The 20,285-nt window shown below is 52.5% G+C and overlaps 6 protein-coding genes and 1 non-coding gene across 7 annotated transcripts; 2 read left to right on the forward strand and 5 right to left on the reverse strand.

Annotated features, from left to right (window-relative positions):
- Positions 1-1,709: 1,709 nt before the first annotated feature.
- On the reverse strand, positions 1,710-2,021 carry BO70DRAFT_428848 (uncharacterized protein; the record flags this gene model as incomplete). Its single annotated transcript, XM_025548016.1, has 1 exon — positions 1,710-2,021. The coding sequence occupies one exon, from the start codon at positions 2,019-2,021 to the stop codon at positions 1,710-1,712; it is 312 nt and encodes a 103-aa protein (XP_025400024.1).
- A 1,474-nt stretch (positions 2,022-3,495) lies between these two features.
- Positions 3,496-6,353, reverse strand: BO70DRAFT_403859 (acetyl-CoA synthetase-like protein; the record flags this gene model as incomplete). The annotated part of the gene is made up of 8 exons (XM_025547051.1): positions 3,496-3,930; positions 3,995-4,544; positions 4,644-4,835; positions 4,922-5,090; positions 5,150-5,303; positions 5,374-5,669; positions 5,717-5,811; positions 6,202-6,353. 8 exons carry the CDS (start codon positions 6,351-6,353, stop codon positions 3,496-3,498), a joined length of 2,043 nt encoding a protein of 680 aa, XP_025400025.1.
- A 479-nt stretch (positions 6,354-6,832) lies between these two features.
- Positions 6,833-8,423, forward strand: BO70DRAFT_313993 (RTA1 domain-containing protein). The gene is made up of 2 exons (XM_025540265.1): positions 6,833-7,306; positions 7,378-8,423. Exons 1-2 carry the CDS (start codon positions 6,972-6,974, stop codon positions 8,003-8,005), a joined length of 963 nt encoding a protein of 320 aa, XP_025400026.1. The 5' UTR covers positions 6,833-6,971; the 3' UTR covers positions 8,006-8,423.
- A 634-nt stretch (positions 8,424-9,057) lies between these two features.
- Positions 9,058-10,853, reverse strand: BO70DRAFT_361682 (class I SAM-dependent methyltransferase). Its single transcript, XM_025543097.1, has one exon. The coding sequence runs from the start codon at positions 10,437-10,439 to the stop codon at positions 9,417-9,419; it is 1,023 nt and encodes a 340-aa protein (XP_025400027.1). The 5' UTR covers positions 10,440-10,853; the 3' UTR covers positions 9,058-9,416.
- Positions 10,854-11,485: 632 nt separating this feature from the next.
- BO70DRAFT_t152 lies at positions 11,486-11,557 on the reverse strand. The gene has a single exon. It is a non-coding gene; the product is annotated as a tRNA-Arg (tRNA).
- Positions 11,558-12,103: 546 nt separating this feature from the next.
- Positions 12,104-13,300, reverse strand: BO70DRAFT_428852 (phosphotransferase family protein; the record flags this gene model as incomplete). Its single annotated transcript, XM_025548017.1, has 1 exon — positions 12,104-13,300. One exon carries the CDS (start codon positions 13,298-13,300, stop codon positions 12,104-12,106), a length of 1,197 nt encoding a protein of 398 aa, XP_025400028.1.
- A 2,543-nt stretch (positions 13,301-15,843) lies between these two features.
- BO70DRAFT_403864 (acetyl-CoA synthetase-like protein) lies at positions 15,844-19,177 on the forward strand (the record flags this gene model as incomplete). The annotated part of the gene is made up of 4 exons (XM_025547052.1): positions 15,844-16,140; positions 16,196-16,259; positions 16,317-16,588; positions 16,646-19,177. The coding sequence occupies 4 exons, from the start codon at positions 15,844-15,846 to the stop codon at positions 19,175-19,177; spliced, it is 3,165 nt and encodes a 1,054-aa protein (XP_025400029.1).
- Positions 19,178-20,285: the final 1,108 nt, after the last annotated feature.

Below are 20,285 nucleotides of genomic sequence, written 5' to 3' on the forward strand. Positions count from 1 at the left end.
GCTTACCAGAACTTACTATTGTCACCATCTAATGCCAGTACCATCGTGAATCTGTGCTCTCTATTGGAGCAATGGATATCTTTACTGGAGCAATATATTTTATGGGATGGATGTTGGTTCCCATCAAGAAGTTCAGATTGCTATCGCCAATCAAGGCAGCCTCTCTCAACAAGCAGTGCATCAAGTAGGGAATCACAGTGATAAACCTCACTTAGCACAATCCGCTTAACTGAAGATAAAATTATCATTTCAGACGGCAATAAGCTAGAAATGAGACTCAGGGGGGTTATGTCTGTTTTTTTATGGTGTCGGAAATATTACAATATCTCGATCATCAGCAGCAGTATCCTTAAGATACCGGTTCCACTTAAATGCAATATTAGTGGCGTGGTCTACCGGAATGTGACAACTACAACGCATAGGTAGGTCTACGGGCTATGAAGTCGGACGCTTAAAGTGCGCACTATCCAGAGTTTGCCTGCAACGCCCGCAGTCAGCCAGCAACAGGTCATATCAAGCCGCTGGATTCAGATCCAAAGGGTAGAAAACAATATTTACAAAGATCCGAGTAGTCCTGGTAAGCTGCTATTGATTCCAGGTATTTCACCTGTCGACCTCCGATGTGGTTGTGGAATGGTGTTGTTGATCTCGGCTTCAAGGAATTTGGGAGGCACAAGCATCAAGTCAGGGTATTCATAACATAGGTAGTGCCGCCAATATGCATCAGTGTGGTAAATCTTGATCTAGGTCTGGGTGAATCTAAATTCGTGATTGTCTTCCCTGGCAAATTACACCTGGATGAAAACTTCTGATGGCTATCTTCAGACTGGGATATATATATGTACAACTGCCGACGACACAGCCACGACAAGCATAAGATAACTTGAATTGAACGAACATCCCCCTTACCTCCATATCAACGTAACTTTGGGCCAGAGTGTCAGTAAAGAGCTGATATTAGAAAGGCTTTCGGATAAAATACCACCTATAACGCATATATCCATGAATATGAACCAACTCTGATGCCAATATTTGTGAGAAAACTTCACAAAACGCATTGCATATAACCCAGCTCTCTCCTTCAACAAGCACATACGACCATAGGGTGTGGAGAACAGGGCTTCCCGTCCGCTCAGCCGTACTTAAGCCACACGCCGGGAGGTTAGTAGTTGGGTGGGTGACCACCAGCGAATCCCTTCTGTTGTATGTTTCTTTTCCTTTTGTCTTTTTGCATTTATAGTCCTTGAAGGACAAAAACCTGCCTGTTTTGACGTTGTTTTTAGAAGGTAGAAGCTATCCCGTCAACCCCTGCAATGCATTTTGCTGTGTCCTCTAGAATCCTCCCTTACTGTTGTACAAATTGCGGGTGGCGCATCCCAGCGAACAAATCATCCGTGTGTATTGCGTGCTCCGTAACACCCAGTCCAAGAATCAGTTAGCGTCATTCTCGAGTGTTCAACCAAGATTGACAGATCCTATGTGGTGGATAAGGCTGTGGAGTCGCGATCTTGCACCGAAATCCGGCCTTGAAGAGAAATTGTATCAGATAATAACGATCTCCCAAATACACCGGCGATCAACAAAGAAATCAAGCATTGATTGAGACAAATGGGAATTTATCTTCAAAATTCGCCCTTTCCATGCCTTTAATTCCTTGCTACTCTCTGCCTAGCATCGCAGACCCGGTATTTACATTATCCACACATCAATCAACCCCCCCGATGACCGAGCACAAGTTCAAGCCAAACCACGAGTGGGTTCTTCTGCCAATTCAAAAGCGAGGCAATGATCTGTCCACCCGCAAACCCCGCCAGCACCTTCATCTGCAGGTTATAACTGGCCGAAAACACATGGCGAATCAGACTCTGCGTGGTCGGTGGCAGCTCTTTCAAGGTATTCGACGTTGCTGTCACAATGGCCAGGGCAATGCAGCCTCCCATGACCCGGAACTGGGCGACGGAGCCCATTGCGACCGCTACAGGACTCTGAGTTAGCGCGTCGAAGCGAGCCAAGATGACCATTTTGGGACAATAGAGGCGGAAAGACCTCCCCCCCCCCCCCCCCCCCCCCCCTCTGGTCTTGCGCTTCGGCAAAGGGCATCATCAGAATCAGCAAGCTAATATTAATCCCGCACCCAAGCCCAGCCAGGATCTGGTATCCGTATTGGCGGGCAGGGATCTCCAACGAGTCATCTAGGGTGCCCAAGAGGGCGAACGCAACCACCCGAACAACGGATGCGAAAAGAACCAAGTAAAGCAGGGGGGCTTTGAACTTCTTCCCCACCGTGACGATTTGAAACCTCTGCGGTAGTTCGAACATGGTGACAAACCATGTTGCGCCTAGACAAATCGCGTTTCTGTTGGAAGCTGGTCAAGGCTGTGGTGACAATTGGGATGGATTTCAAGGTTCGTGAGGAACAAGCACAAGCAAAGTCTTCCCATCGGTCAGTATCGCTCGTGTGGCTGGATATCGTACTCACGCTGCAGTGATTGCATGCAATCGTAGGCCCTGGATGTATTGACCTGGGGGCTCCCCGGATGACGGTGTACCAAGCGGGTTCTCCCCATCTCCATCCGTGATTCTGGGAAGACGCAGGCGGGAAGCTTCCCTTTGGCCGCAGTGCTTCCCCATCACAGGCACCAAGAACAATTCAACGGCTCCTGTCACCACAAGGCAAGAGCCGCAGCCTTGCGCGCCCTAGTCCAGTGGAAATTATCCCAGCAAACCGGCATTATCGATCGTCAATGAAATTAGTAGTGCTTATCCCTCTTTGTCGCCACTCGCCAGTTCGTCTACTGGGAGCGAGTACTGGAGCATAGAACATGCTCCGGACTTGTAAACTAATGGAGGCTGAGCTGAGATAAATAAACCAAACTCAGCCCCTCGCTGCATGTGCCGTTAGAGCCCAAGATTACTTTCCCTCGGACATTTCGCCATGGCTCTCTCAAGTACCAGTTTGCCCGGAGGTATTGCCCTGATCACCGGGGTGAGTTGTCATGCTATGCTCGTTGCCAGCTCTTCTGAGTCCCATAACTCATCCCAGCACAGGCTGCGTCCGGAATCGGCAAAGAATGCGCCTTTGCCTTTAGCTGATCCCTAACATGAGTCCGTTGAAGAGGGTGGCGTACCCGGAGGAGGTTGCTGATGCGGCGATCTTTCTCTGCAGCCCTGCTGCAAGCTTCATTAATGGGACGAGTATTGTGGTGGATTCGGGGTTTACTTTGGGTTCGATCCGGAATAGTATGTAAATGGTGTTGGTGGCAGATGATTCACGATGGATGTCAATCTACACCTCTCCAGTCTGCCCGGGAATGAGGAGTTGAGATTAAGTGTGTCCGAGTTTAAGCCGAGGATATTACTGATGAGGTTGCATAAAGTTTGGATGGGCGGAGGACCTTTTCCTCGTTGTTGTCACTGCCTCCATCGCGCAGCAGCGAGCCGTAGGTTTGTTAATCCATTTCTTGCAGCCAGGCATCAACCGATTTCCGATCAATCTTAGAATTGCCGCTCAGTGGAACAGCCTCGACACCAATCCAGACCGTTGGCACCATGTAGCTTGGCAGGTTTCCTTGGAGCAACCGACGCACCGGAGCAAGCAAGTTCACGTCCAATTCTGATACCATGGTAGGCTTCATTCAGCACGATAATTCTGTTTGCAACGGGGGAGCTGGGCGACAAGACATCATGGGGACTCATCATCGCCACCAGCTTGTCTTTGAGCGGTCCGTGCCGAGGAATGCGCGCGATGGCCTGACGCACTGTTTTGTGTGCCAACATGGCGTGTTCCACTTCGTCCAGCTCCATTCTTTGACCGTGAAGCTTCACCTGATTGTCTTTCCGATCCAGCCTCTTAGCCCAGGCTGGATCCTCGATGTACGCGGCTGCCGTCTTTGCGTCGTCCTTGAGATAGCCACGCGAGACGAGCGGGCCCTCGACAACAATTTCACCCACGCAGCCAAGGGGGACTAGCCTGTTATGATCGTCTGGATCACACAGCCACATTTGACTGCCCCCTTGGGTTTCCGAGGCCTTGTGCACTTGTTTCCCGGGTTGTCGGCGGCGTTGCCGATTCATAGATGGTGGTCTCGGCTGGACCCCAAGTGATGACGAGTTCCAGTTTCTCCAACCAGGTTTGGACGTTGTCTTGAGTGGGTGTCTCACCGAGGACAAGGGTGCACAGTGTTGGAACGACTTCTGGGCGGAGAAGCTTCGCCACCGATGGGGTGACCGACATGAAGTTCGCCTGATATTTGGTGATGGCGCCAGAAAGCTCGTTCAACCTCTCCCACTCAGGTGGCGTGCAGATTGTGGCTCCGCGTTGGAGTGATATGAATATGTCGCCGAGACCAATATCGAATGTGTAGGCCGAGAACTGGAACACCCTGGTGCCGGGATTGACCTTGAACTGTGCACCGTATGCCTGTGCGCTCATGCGCAGATTGCCGTGCTCGACTACGATTCCCTTGAGCCGACCCGTCCTCCCCGAGGTGAAGCTGGTGTACTGCTCAGTTGATCTTTCCAGAAGCCGTCTGACACGGCTCGATCTACTTGAGAGAGATGTCGAATGAAGACATTAAATCCTGGTCCCGCCGGGCATTGCTCACCAGCGTAGATCTTCTCCACTGGCACTCCAGCCATCATACAGAACATGATGGAGGGCCAAGACAAACTTGCGTGCCTTGATATCGATCGCAAAGGAGCAGAGCCGGCCTCCGTACTCAATTACGGGAAGACCGCGTTGCTCAAAGGATATCTCATCGGTGATCGTCTGCCATGTCAGCCTCTTCTTGACCACGACCTGGAGAGACTCGGACGCACGACCGAGGCCACGCGGTCTTTGTTACCACCCAGGAAGATCATTTCAACGACGACAGCATCTGCGTCAATGCCATGGGCCACAATGTTTTGTTCCACCTCACACAGCTCAATGCGCTGCCCACGGGCCTTCACTTGACTATCCTTGCGCCCGACGTAGAGGATAGTGGCGTTTGAGTCATACTTGATCAAGTCACCTGTCTTGTATAAATGCGCATGGTTTGGATGCCCAGACTCCTCGCAAATGTTGGGTTCACGATGTAGGCAGCAGCGGTCTGTTCGGGATTGGCTTTATACCCCCGTGTGACGATTGGACCTTCGACGCAGAGCTCACCCACGCAACCGATCGCCACCAGACGATTGTGGTCATTTGCTTCGGTGATCCATGTCCGGCAACCGAGTCCTCGGCCGATATTGTTCGGAGATGAGATCCCCGGGTGCAGATGCGAGACACTAGTCCAGATACTGCACTCCGAGGGTCCATATGACTGTTTATGGGTTAGCACTGGGGGTGGGGGAGGAAAGAACCACATGAAGAGAGAAGGAGAGGGTACGCACATTGAGGAGTGTTACTCGAGATGCCCAGCGACTGATCGCCTCCCCACCCAAAGCCAAATGCTTCAAGCCTGGCATTTGCTCCGGATCGAGTGTCTCTGCAGTTGTCGGAACGTGGAAGGACCAATTCACTCTATACTTGTTAACTGCGCCAGCGAGGTCGCTCAGTCGCTCGCTCTCAGACGGCACACACACACAGCCACCCCGCATCGATGTAGTGAATAACTTCCGTCCCATGCACACATAGCCTCGGAGTCTTGACGCTCCTTCGTTCGCTCTGCGATCAGTTAATGCACACACTCTTGTACCGTTTCAGGCAGATCACCATTCCATTCCATTATCTCACCGATGTCCTCGGGACTAAGCACTTGTATATCACGAACGCACGTCTCCGGTTGACTGACCAGTTGCTCCACCACATGGTTATACTGGCTAAGCAGTCTGCATATCCCGGTCAGAGATCAAGGTGTGATCATATCGAGCTTCCACGTCAATTGTTCCGTCACTGTGGTCGTAGTTGCGAACGACCAAGGAATCCGTGTAAAAGCCCTCTGGCAGGTCGGCGGATACGATTTCCATGCCGTCGTCGAGTGCCTCACTGTCCCCGATGCTCGGCTCCACCGCAAAACGATGTCCCATGTTGTCAATAGCCGCACAGGCCTGCTTATTGAGACGACGAATATTTTGCAGACCGGTGTGTTCGAATGGAATGAGTGTTACAGCCTGTTGGTGCACGTTGCAAAAGAGAGACGGCTGACCAGCATGGTGAGGAAAGCATCCACTCCTTCTTGGATGCCCGGGAGGGGAGCGTCGCGTCCTGCCGAGAGCTACCCGAAGCAGACTTCCTCGGGCGACTCCGCATAGACCCTGAGAACCAGGGCCCAGGCAGCATTGGTCAGAGCTGCGATTCCTGTTTCGTGTTTCTCGCGATAGGAGACGCCGAGGTTTTCGACAAGCATAGTAGCCGTGGCTTGAGCAAACATGGTGACACAAATGCAGGTCTGAGCATCAGGGCAAAACGCGGTCAGTCGATTAAGGATAGGATCCAGGCAGCAACAGTCTGAAGGAAGTATGGGACACGCTAAAGTTAGAATATTTCAAGCCACTCAGCCTCTGGGTCATATCGCAGCCTAGGGCTGTATACTTGAGTACAGCAGTATACCCACCATCGTGGGACTTAGTAATAGGGCTATTATTATCCCTGAGTTAGGTTAGCCTGAGGCCCCAGAAGTGTAGATGACAAGGCTGGGGTTTACCATTCATTAGGAATTTCGATGCCTATTTTTCTCTTATCTTTTTCCTTGTCTAGACGCCCAAGAGTGGCTGTGTTAACAGAATCCCCGTCGAAGGATTGCTTACGATCCAGGCTGAAACTGTATAGTAAGCAATCTCGGCCCCAACATTAAATCCGCCCTTCGCGCTGTTTTCTGGAGCCTCTGCCCACTGTTTCTAATTCTTAATGCTTACTTTTGACATCGGCAATCTGCTCTGTCTGTCTGTCAACCTGATTTTCTTCCCTCCTGCTCTCTCTTCCTGGACCTCCACAGCGAACTTCCTTTCCCCTTCTCCCTCCCTCATATCCACCCAACCCACCACTCACCATGACAGGCTGCACAACCGACTGGAGCAACGTCACGCTCGCTGCTTTCAACCAGACTCTACTGAACGACACCTCGCTATGTACGAAATGCACCTGCCCGCTCGTCCTCGACGGCGAGCAGCTGTCGTGGGTGCGATACTACCCGAATCTGGCGGGCAACGTCCTCTACACAGCCATCTTCGGCGTCTTCCTCGTGCTGCAGCTCTTCTTCGGGATCTCGCGCAAGACCCGGGGGTACATGATCGCCATGCTTCTGGGACTGATCCTTGAAGTATTGGGCTACATCGGACGGATTCTCCTCCGCTACTCGATGTTCTCTTTCTCGTGGTTCTTGATGTGAGTTCCCTCCCAATCTTACTTCAGACGCTCTCCCCCCCCTCCTCACCCAACTAATAACAATATGACAGGTACCTCGTCTGCCTCACCCTCGCCCCAGCCTTCTTCTCCGCCGCCATCTACCTGACCCTCTCGCGGCTCATCACGATCTACGGCGCCGAATACGCCCGCTTCCGCCCACAGGTCTACACCTACATCTTCATCACCTTCGACATCATCGCACTCATCCTGCAAGCCGCGGGCGGGGCCATCGCCTCCATCGCCTCCGCCTACTCGTCCGAGCAGAGCGCAGGCGTGCACACGATGGTCGGCGGCCTTGCATGGCAGGTGGTGTCCCTGTTCCTCTTCGCCTGCCTGAGTCTGGATTTCTATCTGCGGGTGCGCCGGTCCACCCGCAACGGGCTCCCGCTCAACCCGGCGTTTGATTCCCTGCGCGCGCAGCGGTCCTTCGAGCCCTGGTTTATGATCTCCCTGTGTCTGGCCGGTCTGTTTATCTTCGTGCGGAGCGTGTTCCGGTGTGCGGAGTTGCAGGGCGGGTTTGGCGGGAAGTTGGCCAACGAGGAGATTCCGTTTATGGTGCTGGAGGGGGCGATGATGGTGCTGGCTTGTGGGTTGTTGACGCTCTTTCACCCCGGGTTCGTTTTTGGGGCTCGGGATTGGGCGTTGGCTAAGTGGAAGAGGGGGGCGAAGGGGCAATAGATGGATTCTTTTTCTTTTGTTTCGCCCTTTTTTTTTGTTGATTTCTGGGGTTGAGATGGGTTTTGGGGGTGAGGTGGCGAGATGGTTACGTGGAAGGCCTTGTTTGCTTGCTTGCTTGCTTGCTTACGCGCATTTCCTTCTTGAAAAACAGGTGTTGCTTGCTTACTTTTTCTTCTTTTTCGGTCGCATAGGCTTCGCTTCGGTATTTCTTTATTATTTCTTTTTGTTTTCAGCCTTGAGGGTTGTTTGTGGGAGAGGTGAGTGAAATGACAGCTCAGATGCGAGTGATATAAGGGGTTAAGCATGGACCAGACCTACTCACCAGAAGATGTAATACCTTTGTATTCTTGTTGCATTCCCTACTACACTGGGTATTTTTGAAAAACACCCTTGGAACATGTTCTGATAATGAGACAAGTAATAGAATGATGATCTTTGAAGTTGGGCAATTAATTGTCAATCAAACCCTCATTTTTCTCGGCAGCGGCTTTGGGATGGGAGGGGTGGAAGATGATGATAAAACCGGTGCTTCTCGGTTTCAGAACTGGACTTGTTCAACTTCTATGCATTGCCCACGTGGGAGTGGAGTGCCCCCCTGCGTAAGAATCGGCCAGGGCAATTCCTTAAAGAAAGCATATAAGCACAGTATCTGATTGCTGACGATTACTATAACGTTTCACTTGGAGTGGGAGAATCTGGTGCGTGAGATGGTGTAGTAATAAGATAGTAAGCACTCGCGGAGACATGAGCTGATCAGATAGCTGTGCATCAGACTATGTGTTCCAGCCAGGTTCAAAACTCTGGTTCGGAATCAGTGAAGCATTTTGGTCTGAAAGTTTGTCGATGTGTTGTTTGAGACTTGATCCTAGAGGCTTCCTCCTCTGCATTCCTGGTTAATCGCATTGTCTCCACAGTGCGCAGCCAACACTCAGCCTGTCCGTGCACCTTATTGCTGTGGGGTTTGATGCCTTAGGACTATTGCATGAATGAATTATCTCGAAGTAAACTGCTAGACCTGGATATCACTGTACAATGTTGTTGTTTTCGGCTGTATACTATTTGCTACCACATGGCTGCCATCTTGTACAACGCTGCACAGAGATAAGCTTTGGTGCGACATAACTAAATCCACCCCTACCTTACTTCTTCCTATGCTATTGGAAATATTTCCATCACGGCAGCAAAGAGAATTACAGAACTGTAAGTAATAATCCGGACAGAGGAAAGGAGGATGGTGCCCGAACTCCTTGACAAGCACGGATGTCATCTCCAGTCGATGCAATATCTAGTAATAGGGCTACCAACACACCCATCTCGCTCGATAACAATTTTGCAGAACACCAGAGTCATAGCATTCGCCATCTATACAACCCGATAATACCATGGAGCATCTCCCTCGATAGATGAAAAATCACCTCCGCGTCCCCAGAACAAGATACGCCGTCCACACGACGCGGAGCTTGCCTGTCGGACACTCCTCATCAAAAACCCTCTCCCAGCCAAGCAGCTCCTCCCCCGGATCCTCCGGCGAGAGCTTCTGATCCGACGAGCGAAATGTATTCAAGAAAGCAACAAACCACATCTTATCGACATCAAACGCCCACCCGTCCGCCTCTGGATCCGTTCCAGTGTGATAGCCGACAATCCGCTCGCCGACACGCACCCGATCCAGTCCGTCCGTATGGGGCCCGGCCGGCCAATATTTCAAAAACACCCCCTTATAGGGCACGGCCCCATCCACCGGAGGATTGATATACACCCGGACCGGATCCTCGAACACCTCCTCGGGCAGCGGCACAGAATCCAACGCTCCGCGCCCGACCAGACGGCGCTCCATCGCCCTCGCCGCATGAGCCCGTGTCGCCTCGTCACTGTCCCGTTCACGCTTCTTTAGAACCACATCCTCAAACATCCGCGCAAACGCATCATGCAATCGCTCCGAAGACCCGGGAAACGTCGGCAACCAGTAACTGAACACCGCCATGGTGCCCCCGGGCCGAAGGATCTTTCCGATCGAAGAAACCAGGCCGTCGGGGTCGATGAAGTGAGCGGCCGTGGCACAGATCGCGAGGTCCGTTTCGTTCTCGCCGACCTTTGTGTGTGCGTCCTCCCCTGTTGACTGGGAGTATTCGAATGTCGGGTCAAGACCGTGCTGGGCTGCCCAGGCGGGTAGAAACGCGCGCGCTTGGGCTTCGTTGGATGCGCTGGGATCCGAGTTGTGGATGGTTTTGAAGTCGCGCATGAAGTTCGTGGAGGCGATGCCGGATCCGGCGCCGATGTCGACGAGGCGGTTCCATTGCGCGTCGGCGTGTTGACGTCGGTAAGCATAGATGATCTCGGTGAGGGAGGCTGGGTAGGGCGGACGGCCCTGCGAGTAGGATTCCCAGTTTGTCGCTCCGTAGGCAGTTCTTGTGGTTGGGTCGACGGAGGCCATTTCGGTTGCTTTTGGTTTGTGACAGATAAATGGATGGAAAAAGGGAGGGGGAAATTGGCTGGAATGCTTGCTATATAGGCCCTGGTGGTCAAGGTGTCAGTCTGTTGTTCCGCCCGCAGAAGACTTTTCCCAAAAGGAGTACGTGGTTATCGTCCATCGTCGACATTGCAGAGACCATTGGTTGAATGGGCAATCCGTTCGTATATCTTTGAATATTCGTGTATCTGCAGATCTGGGTGACGACATAACACGAACCACGCGGCTGATGGCCTGCTAGGGCCCGTCTCGGATGACGTCAGTCCGGATGCGCAAGATTTCTCTCATCGCTCAAAGGCTGAGGATGAGCTGCTCGTCGCCACAACCACCACTCCCCACATGGACATTATTGCGAGATATTAAGAAAGGTCTATTCCGTATGCGCCGATTGGTTTGTTCGCGTAAGTGGTCTAACAGTGGATATTGCTAGTGGGGAACTGGATGGGCTTCTGCACTCTACAGCGCGGGACACAGAGTTTTAGGTGCGGGCATCACTGGTCCCCGCAGGGGCAGGATCAGACACCGGGCCACCCGGGCACGCGCTCGTTGGTTTTGGTATATCGGTGGCTGTTGTGGGATTAAGTATAGATATTCTGGAAGCTCTGCCAGTCAGAAATGGGATTTTATAGTTTTAGTGGCTTGTGGCTTGATCCAAGGTCCCCGCCATGTATGCGAAGCTCTGCATCCCGGAACTACTTTCCCTCCCTTTATATACTAAATCTAACAGCAGCTGCGCGGGTGATTAGGAATGAACATTTCAAAGTATAGTGAGACAGAAGTTTGGAAAAAAAAAAAAAAAAAGGCACTGCTACCTGAACTATCGTCATAATCGCAAAGATAATTCAGAAGGAAAAGAATTCCGGACGAAAAAAAAAAAAAAAGAAAAAGAAAAAAGAGAGACCTGCCACCACACCCTCCCGCACAGTTTCGGTGCCTTCGTGTATCGGGATGCCCAAGACCCACACCACCCACCCACTCACTGCGGATAGTGGCAAAAAGACAAAAAGAAATGACCTACGCAGGATTCGAACCTGCAATCTCTTGATCCGTAGTCAAGCGCCTTACCATTGGGCCAGCAGGCCAATTGATGTATATCGCATCAAACTTTGGCGACATAGCCCTGCACTAAAAGCTTACCCCAATACCATCAACATGACTGCATTGAACGGACCCTGCTTCAATAGTATGTGCGAATGCTTTGATCACAGATTCACTTGGAGCATGTAGTTGATGACTGCAACAGCTATGAAATGAGCTATCAACTCGTCTGTGCAAGTCCTCTCAGGGTTGTGATGTGGCGAGTGTTGTGCAGCTTGGTGGAGAGGGAAGAGACGGCCTCGGCCTCGAATTTTCCCTCCATCAAATCGAACCGAGTCCTAGTCGCATGTTTTGTATAATTCATTGTTGGTTCTTTAAATTGGCATATATATATGTCTGTAGGTAGCCTATATGTCGACTCCGTCAATATACCTTATTTACCACCCAAATTATATTGATATAGAAGATTGAAACAGAACAGAAACTCACATGCTCCAAGTTCAAGCTCAATCCAAAAATAATTACCCAAATCCCCCTTCAACAACCGCATTCACGTCCCACAGCACACATCAACACCGTAAAAAGAGATTCTAAACCCCAAAGGCCGCCAACCCCGTCTCCAAATCCTTAAACCACTTCTCCACTGCCTCCGGATGCAACCCCCGCGGCACATTGGTCGTAATCCCCCTCAACGAGTTCCTCACCAAATGAGCACTCTCCTGCAGCTCGTTCCCAAACGCCGTATCCGCCAAGAATCCCGCGCCATTGTCCCGACAAAGCTGCCAGAAGCGGTCACGCAGACGATATTTCTCATCGAAGGACTCCTGTCCGGGCTTCGCGTTCCAGAGAAACGCCCGGACCGGGTCCCATTGCGGGTATGGGACGGCTCCAGCAAATTCCCAGTCCAGGATCGAAGTGATGCGGTCAGTGACGGAATCGTAGAGGATGTTGGCGAAATGCAGGTCCTTGTGGGCTAGGTAGATAGGGGTTGTGTTTAGGGTGGATGCGTGGGAGGGGAGGAGGCCGAGGAAGGCAGAGACTCGGGGTAGGAAAGGGCGGAGGGGGGCGAGCGAAGGGTGGATCTGGGCCACGTGCATATAGGACTTCACGGCGCCGGTTACATAGTCTGCGAAGGTGTCGAAGGGTCCACTGTAGTTTAGGCTGGTGAATGTTTCAGTGGGTGGGAAGAGGGCCGGGATGTCGCAGGTGAACCAGAAGTGCTCGTCCAGAATGGGACCCACTGTGATGTCTCGGGTCTCTGCGTCTGAGAAGGTGAGACCGCCGATCTGCGTGAATGGGTGTTGGTGGAGCTCCGATAGCATCTTCATCAGCTGCAGGAGGATGGAGTCCAGTTGCGTCTCGGTTAGTGTCTCGTAGATATCGGAAATCGCTTCCCCGGGGCACCGGTTGCAGATGAGATACTCCCGGCCCAATTGGTTCGAGGCGGTTACGTCGAACGCTACCACTTCTGGAACGGGGATCGAGGTGTTGTTTTGTAGCCAGGTGAGGATGGCTGTTTCATTCTCGGTTTTGATGCGAGGGACATGGTCACCCGAAATGCGAAGGATCAGGTCGACTCCACTCGAGGGGCCCGATGGGAGGCTGTCGGGGTTCAGACGATGTGCAATCGCCTCGCGGGAGTAGGTGAGCACGTATATGATGTGGAAGGCGGCTGTCACTTTCAGTGGCTTGATGGACAGGGGACGGCCAAGGCCAATGGCTTCGAGAAGAGAAATGATGGTCTCCTCCGGGAAAGGCTGGGGCAGGCTATCGGTGGTGGCACCCATGGTTATATAGTGCGGATTGACTCGGGTAGATCCGTCGTAGGTGACAGAACCCCACGTGGCGTTTGAAGGGTGCAATGGAAACCAAGGCCGATAGATAGTTGGATAGATGTTAAGCCGCTGGGGAACAGGAAAAGCATCATGCCTGTCGCTTGATTTATCTTATGTCCCTTTACCAACAACCCGATATCGGTTCAGGCTGTGTCGAGGGGCGGGAAAGATAAGACAGGCGCTATGACCATTCGCAATCTCCATCCCTAATTTGCCCCCGGGCGCCCGGCGGCTCTTCCCGCAAGGGGGTTCGATGGCAGCTGGTTAGGGCCGATGGCCATAGCACAGGAAGCTATTCGAATGACACCACTATACCCATGGATTGGATCACGCGGGGTTCTGGCAACAAATGTGCCAGTCGTCGGATATCAATTCTCGACTGTGTCTGGCTACTGCTTCAAATATGCCAATATACTGCTTACTGCCACCCATCCAGTTATCTCGAGCCATGATTGAAAGACAGGAGGATTGAGATCTACAACAGATCAGGCCAGGTGGTCGGAAAGCCAGTGCCAAGACTTGGAGGGGCGGAGAGGAGGGCAAATCACGAAATAGGATGCGATTAAACTATCCCACTACTGCCCGTAATTTTTGAGCCTCATGGCAATGGCATTAGTAATTGCGCTGACATTAGGAGTTGCCCCTCTAGATAATCTAGCCTGAGTCTTGCCGGTATCGGGGTTCGCAAGGACATCCAAATTGATACTTAGTGACAGGCTAAGTTTGTGCTCAAATCGGGAAAGGCGGGAAAGTAGTCTAACCCCAGGTTATTTTCGCCACTTTGAAGTGTAGAATAGTTGGGAACTGGAAGAATCCTTCTTGAAGTGACAGGGCGGTGTAATAATTTCCATCTTTCTTGTCTTGGGTGGATCGGTCAGGAGGCCCAAGTATTCTGTCGTTCGGCCTTCTAAAGCCACCTACAGAGGAATTAGGGCTTGAGCAGCACCAGGTGACCAATGGCGGCATCCGTAGTCCAACAACACATGCTCAACGATCCAGCTTCAGAGATAAGAAGAAATACAAACGTACTAGGATATAAGGATACATCAAGCCAGAGCTTTTGCAGATGGTTCAGACCGTCATTCTCGACACCAGAGTGAAAGGAAGCTTGTATTACCCACCTCATCCAAACCAATAGCCGTGGCTAAACACGATGACGCAAGAACCACTGGTATCCTCGCCTCGGACTTTCTTTGTAAGAAGCCTGGTTAGCAATTGTTGGATAGAACTAGGGATCAACAGCTCACGTGTGTCGCCCTGTCATCGGCAGCCGGACCCCTTACCCGTGTTCTGCGATACTCGCCTCATTCTACATGCGATAGACTGGTCCAGTTGGGGTTTCGATCAGGTTATCGCGCGGTGGACTTGGGGAATGGCCATCGCTATGGGGCTTCTGAGTTTTGGGGACAAAGAAAATGATCCTCGGGATCTGCGGGGTTTGCGATCAAGAATCTATCTTGAGAACGATGGTTTCACTCTTCGATGGATTGTCCCACCAAAATGCTTAGTGACAGGGAAGATACAAAGCAGAGAGGCGGAGAAGAGGGGGTATAGACATTTTACAGACAGAGTATCAGAACCACACCCGGCGAATATTGAATTCGAGGACCATCATGCGTGATGTTTGGAGGTTGTGCTTTGAACAGACTGCGAGAGTGATACAGACCAGTTCATATAAAGAAAGGGTCTAGAAAGTTAAATATCCGGTTGGCGATGGAAGTTCTACATACGTGCGATGGTTTTCTTTGTCCCTTCAACCAACGGGTTCGCGGATGACTTGGTCTCAGCCGATTTCCGCTGCACGGGCCCTAACCTTCGCGGGATGATACGTCTAATCAATGTTGCTTGCTTCGGTACTGGGTTTTGATCAGTTTAACCACAAACACCCGACAAAGCGTGTTCTAGACCGATGCGACTCTTCCCTGTGCCGCGGGCGGGCTAAAAGCGGCAAGTCGGGGCAGGGTTCCGACAACTTCTGGGTGCGAGAGGAGCAAGGGCTGCGGAGGAAGGACGAGGCTGAGATAAGTGTGGAGAGAGTGGGTGATAATTGGTCTCATATTGAGTCGGGCATCACCGTTGTGGATTGACAGCTCTCGGTAAGTTAATGCGGTATTCATGGCGAGCTGCCTTGCAACCAGATCTTTGACTGGGGTAGTTTATCACTGCCACATTGGCGATTGGTTCCATCGCGTATATTCGCTCCACTTCTCGAACCAAGAGAGCTTAGTGGACAATCCTGGGCCTCAAGTGGAGGGTTTGTAGCTCCGCACTGGAGATGAATAGCCCCCTCCGTCAGCACTAACGGCGGGCGGTGCTACTGTACTATATCTAGCAGCCAACTAACTCTATGGGTCTGTCAATATAGCGAAAAGCTAAAAGCCCGGGCTGCTCTTGCTCCATGTCATTCAGGGTCAGGGCCACGTTAAATAGAAGCACATTTCCCTCCCATCCGTAGGAGTCATAACATTTAATCCACACACAAACTGAACGAAAGCATGATAGCCCCAACTCCCTCCGAGTTCGACCCTCGCTCCCAACTTTTCCCCCATATTGTGGACCACTATGCCAAGGTCAAGCCAGACGCCGTCTACGCCGAATTTCCTGCTTCTTCTATAAGCGATGAGGGGTACCGCCCGATCACTTACCTCGCCTTGGCCAACGCGATTAATGGCCTCGCGGGGTGGCTGACAGAGCGGCTGGGCCCTGGCCGCGGAGAGATACTAGCGTACGTGGGCCCAGGCGACCTGCGATACCCAGCCTTGGTTCTGGCGGCCGTAAAGGCTGGATACTGCGTACGATGGGATCCCTCTCCGGTGGTGATTAGCACGAGCTGACGATGACCGGCAGATATTCACCCCTTCGCCACGCAACAGCGCGGTGGCCCATCGGTCCCTCCTTGAGCGACTAAACTGTACCACTTTGCTCGCCCCCACACCGTGACCTCCCGCTTTGACAACCATCCTGGAAGCCTCTCCGCTGGAGATCATCGATGTCCCGAGCGTTGAGGAGTTGTTGACCACCGAATATCCCTACTTCGAATACCCCAAGACTTACCCCGAAGCTGCTAAGGATGGACTGGTCGTGATGCATACCTCCGGGTCCACGGGGATTCCCAAGCCCGTTACTTGGACCCTCGATGCTGCTGTCAAGCACATACATACGCAAATGCTGAGCCCCTCCTTCGGAGTTAAGGGTCCATGCATTGGCAAGAAGCTGTATTTGACGATGCCTCCCTTCCATGTACGGAGCATTTCCATTCTCACATGCCCCTCATGCTGATTATCATGTCTCCTACAGGCCGCCGGGTTGGCCCTCTTCCTCTTCGCTACTATACCCGTGGGCATAACCCTTGTCTTACCGCTGGCGGGCTTGCCCACTGCCGCGAGTATGGTCGCCACCAGGAAGCAGACCCCGTTCGACTTCGCCGTGGTGCCTCCATCAATCGTGCAGGAACTAGCGCAATCGCCGGAGCTCCTGGACTACTGCAGCACGCACCTTGAGCACCTAGTCTACTGTGGCGGAGATGTCCCCCAGGCGATCGGAGACAGTGTCGCACGCAAGCTGAGACTAGTCAATCAGTACGGCGCGTCGGAGTTAGGGTTCATCACCACAATTGACTTCAAATCCAACCGAGATCTCCGGGCGGATTGGCGTTATCTGAAATCCAATCCGGGAGTGGGAGTTGAACTGCGCCACGTCTCCGGGGAGGAGCATGAGATTGTGATGGTTCGTGACCCCAAGTCGGAGTTCCAGCAGTTCTGCTTTAGTGTGTTTCCCGAGCTGCAGGAATATCATACGTCGGACCTGGTAATCCGCCATCCTGATCCTGCAAAGTCGGATCTCTGGCGCACCTCGGCTCGCATTGACGATGTCATCGTCTTCCTCAACGGGGAGAAGACCAATCCGGTCTCGATGGAACAGCACATCATTGCTGCAAGCTCGCAGGTCACTGGGGTTCTTGTTGCCGGTGCGCAGCGCTTCCAAGCGGCTCTTGTGGTGGAGCTCGGGGGGCAGACTCTCAGTACGAGTGAGCGTGCGGCGGTGATGGAACAGCTCTGGCCCAGCATCGTACATGCGAATGCGGAGTGCCCTGCCCATGCTCGTATTGCAAAAAGCCATATCCTGTTCACGACTCCCGAGAAGCCCATGCTACGCTCCAGCAAGGGAACCGTACAACGTGCTAGCACATTGGCCTTATACGCGCAGGAGCTCGAAGGACTATACGCTGATGCCGATAAACTGTCTGAGCAGCATGATCCGGAGGAGGGCGAGTTGCCCGGACCCGGCGGGGTGGATGATGCCACTGCAGTGGCCGAGTACATTCGAGGAACGGTCCTGAGCATCACAGGGTGGAGTCCCGACAAGTTGTCCGACGCAGAGAACTGGTTCAATCTCGGCCTAGACTCACTCCAAACCATCACGGCCACCCGAGTCCTCAAGCGTGGGCTGAACATCCCAACCCTCACCCCCAATGTCATCTATCTCCACCCCACAGTGACAGCCCTAACCCTGGCAGCTCGCGACCTGCACCATCACCTGGAGACGTCCACCGAGGCTCAAAAGCATGCATCCCTCCAAGAGCGTGACCAGCTCCTGGAAGAGCTTTTGAGCCAGATTGAACCCCCATCCACGGCCCCAAGCACCGTCGAACAACCCCCAACTCACAGCGTCATCCTCACCGGCTCAACCGGCCATCTGGGCACTTACCTGCTCGACGCCCTCCTCAACAACCCAACAGTATCCCACATCCACTGCCTCAACCGACGGCCGAATGCCCAAGACACCCAGCAGCAACGCACCGCCTCCTACAACCTCACCCCCATCGACCCCTCCCGGGTAACCTTCTGGACGACCGACCTCACACAGCCCAACCTCGGCCTCCAACCCTCCGACCTGGCGCACCTCTCCCAAACCACCACCCTCATCATTCACAACGCCTGGACCGTAAACTTCAACCTATCGCTCTCCTCGTTCAAACCCAACCTCAACGGAGTCATCAACCTCCTCAACTTCACCAACCACGCCACCCACACGCCACCCCTCTTCTTCATCTCCTCCATCAGCTCCATCATGGGCCACCACACCCCCACCACCCTCGTCCCCGAATCCCTCATCACCACCACCACCGTCCCATCTCCAACCGGCTACGCGACGAGCAAATACATCGCCGAGCACCTCCTCGCCCACGCCCCCGGCACACGCACCTCCTTTGCCCGCGTCGGCCAAATCTCCGGCCCTGTTCGCCACCCCGGTCTCTGGAACAAGAGCGAGTGGTTTCCCAGTTTGGTGCTCAGTTCTGTTCACGTCGGCGCGTTGCCGGATTCCCTTGGTCCGACGCTCGACCGTATCGACTGGGTCCCAGTTGACCTGTTATCTGACGTTTTGGTTGAGCTTGCTCTCCTTCCCCCTCCTCAATCTCATTCCGAAAACATAGCAGAGGAAAAAGATGAAGGAAGAGTAACAGTCCACCACCCACTCAATCTCCACCCCCAAACCTGGAATAATCTCCGTCCGCATGTCGCCAACGCGATCGGTCTATCGGGGCAGATAATCCCAGCCAAGGAATGGGTGCAGCGCGTGCGATCGGACATTGAGTCTTCGGGACGAGAGGGTGGGGATGCTGTCAAGAATGGCGAGTTGAAGGCGTCGTTGGAGAGGAATCCGGCGGCGAAGTTGCTGGGGTTTTTGGAGGCGGCGATGGCGCAGGAGGTTGGGGAGGATGTTTTGGATACGAGGTGTACAGCGGAGAGGAGTGAGAGGTTGAGGGGTGTCGAGGGGGTGAAGGGGACGTGGGTTGAGAAGTGGGTGGGGGAGTGGTTGGGGGGGTGAATGTCTTGTGGCTGGGAGAAAGTGTGTGTGAACAGGTTGGAGAGTGGAGTTTTGTGGGATTAAGCGGTTGTGGTTTAATATTTGGATTGGTTTGCAGGATCTTTCTCCAAGTCGATGATGTTTGTTTTATGAGAATTTGACCAGCGTCTCAGGTAATCTGGATAGTCCGAGATCTGAGTTGATATCATGTCTGTTTATAGGTCTACAGGCCACAATGCGGATCTATTCATTATGGGTGCCACAATTCCGGCCTGACAGCCGATGATCGCAGATCATTGAGTCTCTAGATAGAAAATCAGCAAAATGTTTGCAAGCAAAATCAAATACTAGATAGATAGTAGTAGATTGCCACGCCCAGATAGTGGAGACTGGAGACTGGCGCCCCACCCATATAGACGACTCCACCAAGCAGGATGAAGTCCGGATCAAATGCTAGTCGCTAGTAGCCCGTGCTCCACCCGTCAATTCTAGCCCGGCCATCGGCTATCTAGATACAACCTATCCAGCTGCAGAACCCTCCACGTAGATAGGTAGATACTGGTCAGCCTCAGCGATACCCGATATCGTCTCTACAGGGCACAGTCCGAGGTCTATTCCATGTTCATGGTCTTCCACCCCCGGATATGGAATGGTGAAGGCAGAGAATAAGGTGACCCATGAGCTGGAATGCACGTATTGGCCAAGTTGCAGGCAATGAGTATTCATCTGCACATATCTTATAATTCTCCGAATCCATCCGGTGTAGCTGCCGATAATTTCCATACTTTCTTGAATTATTGCATGTACAACTACATGTATTGAGAAAATGTCCCATAGTCAATTATCCATGACTTATCTTTTATGTAGGTTATGCAGAGTATCCATTACCATCAAAAGCAAACTATATCAAATCCGCGTCCACCAGTTGGCCTCAGGGAGTTGTATATTAGGTATGTATCAAGAGACTTATACATCATGCTTCTTCTTGACCGACTAATGAGACCCCGAATCAGGTCCCACTTTTCGGGATTTCGGTGACCATAGACTTGGTCTTTGTCCCTGGTCTTATCACCTGCTACACAACCGAATCAAAACAGGCTTCTCGACCCTTGGTAATCTTTACCCAGAG

The sequence above is a fragment of the Aspergillus heteromorphus genome (assembly GCF_003184545.1).
Source record: "Aspergillus heteromorphus CBS 117.55 chromosome Unknown BO70scaffold_10, whole genome shotgun sequence".
NCBI classification, from domain to species: domain Eukaryota; kingdom Fungi; phylum Ascomycota; class Eurotiomycetes; order Eurotiales; family Aspergillaceae; genus Aspergillus; species Aspergillus heteromorphus.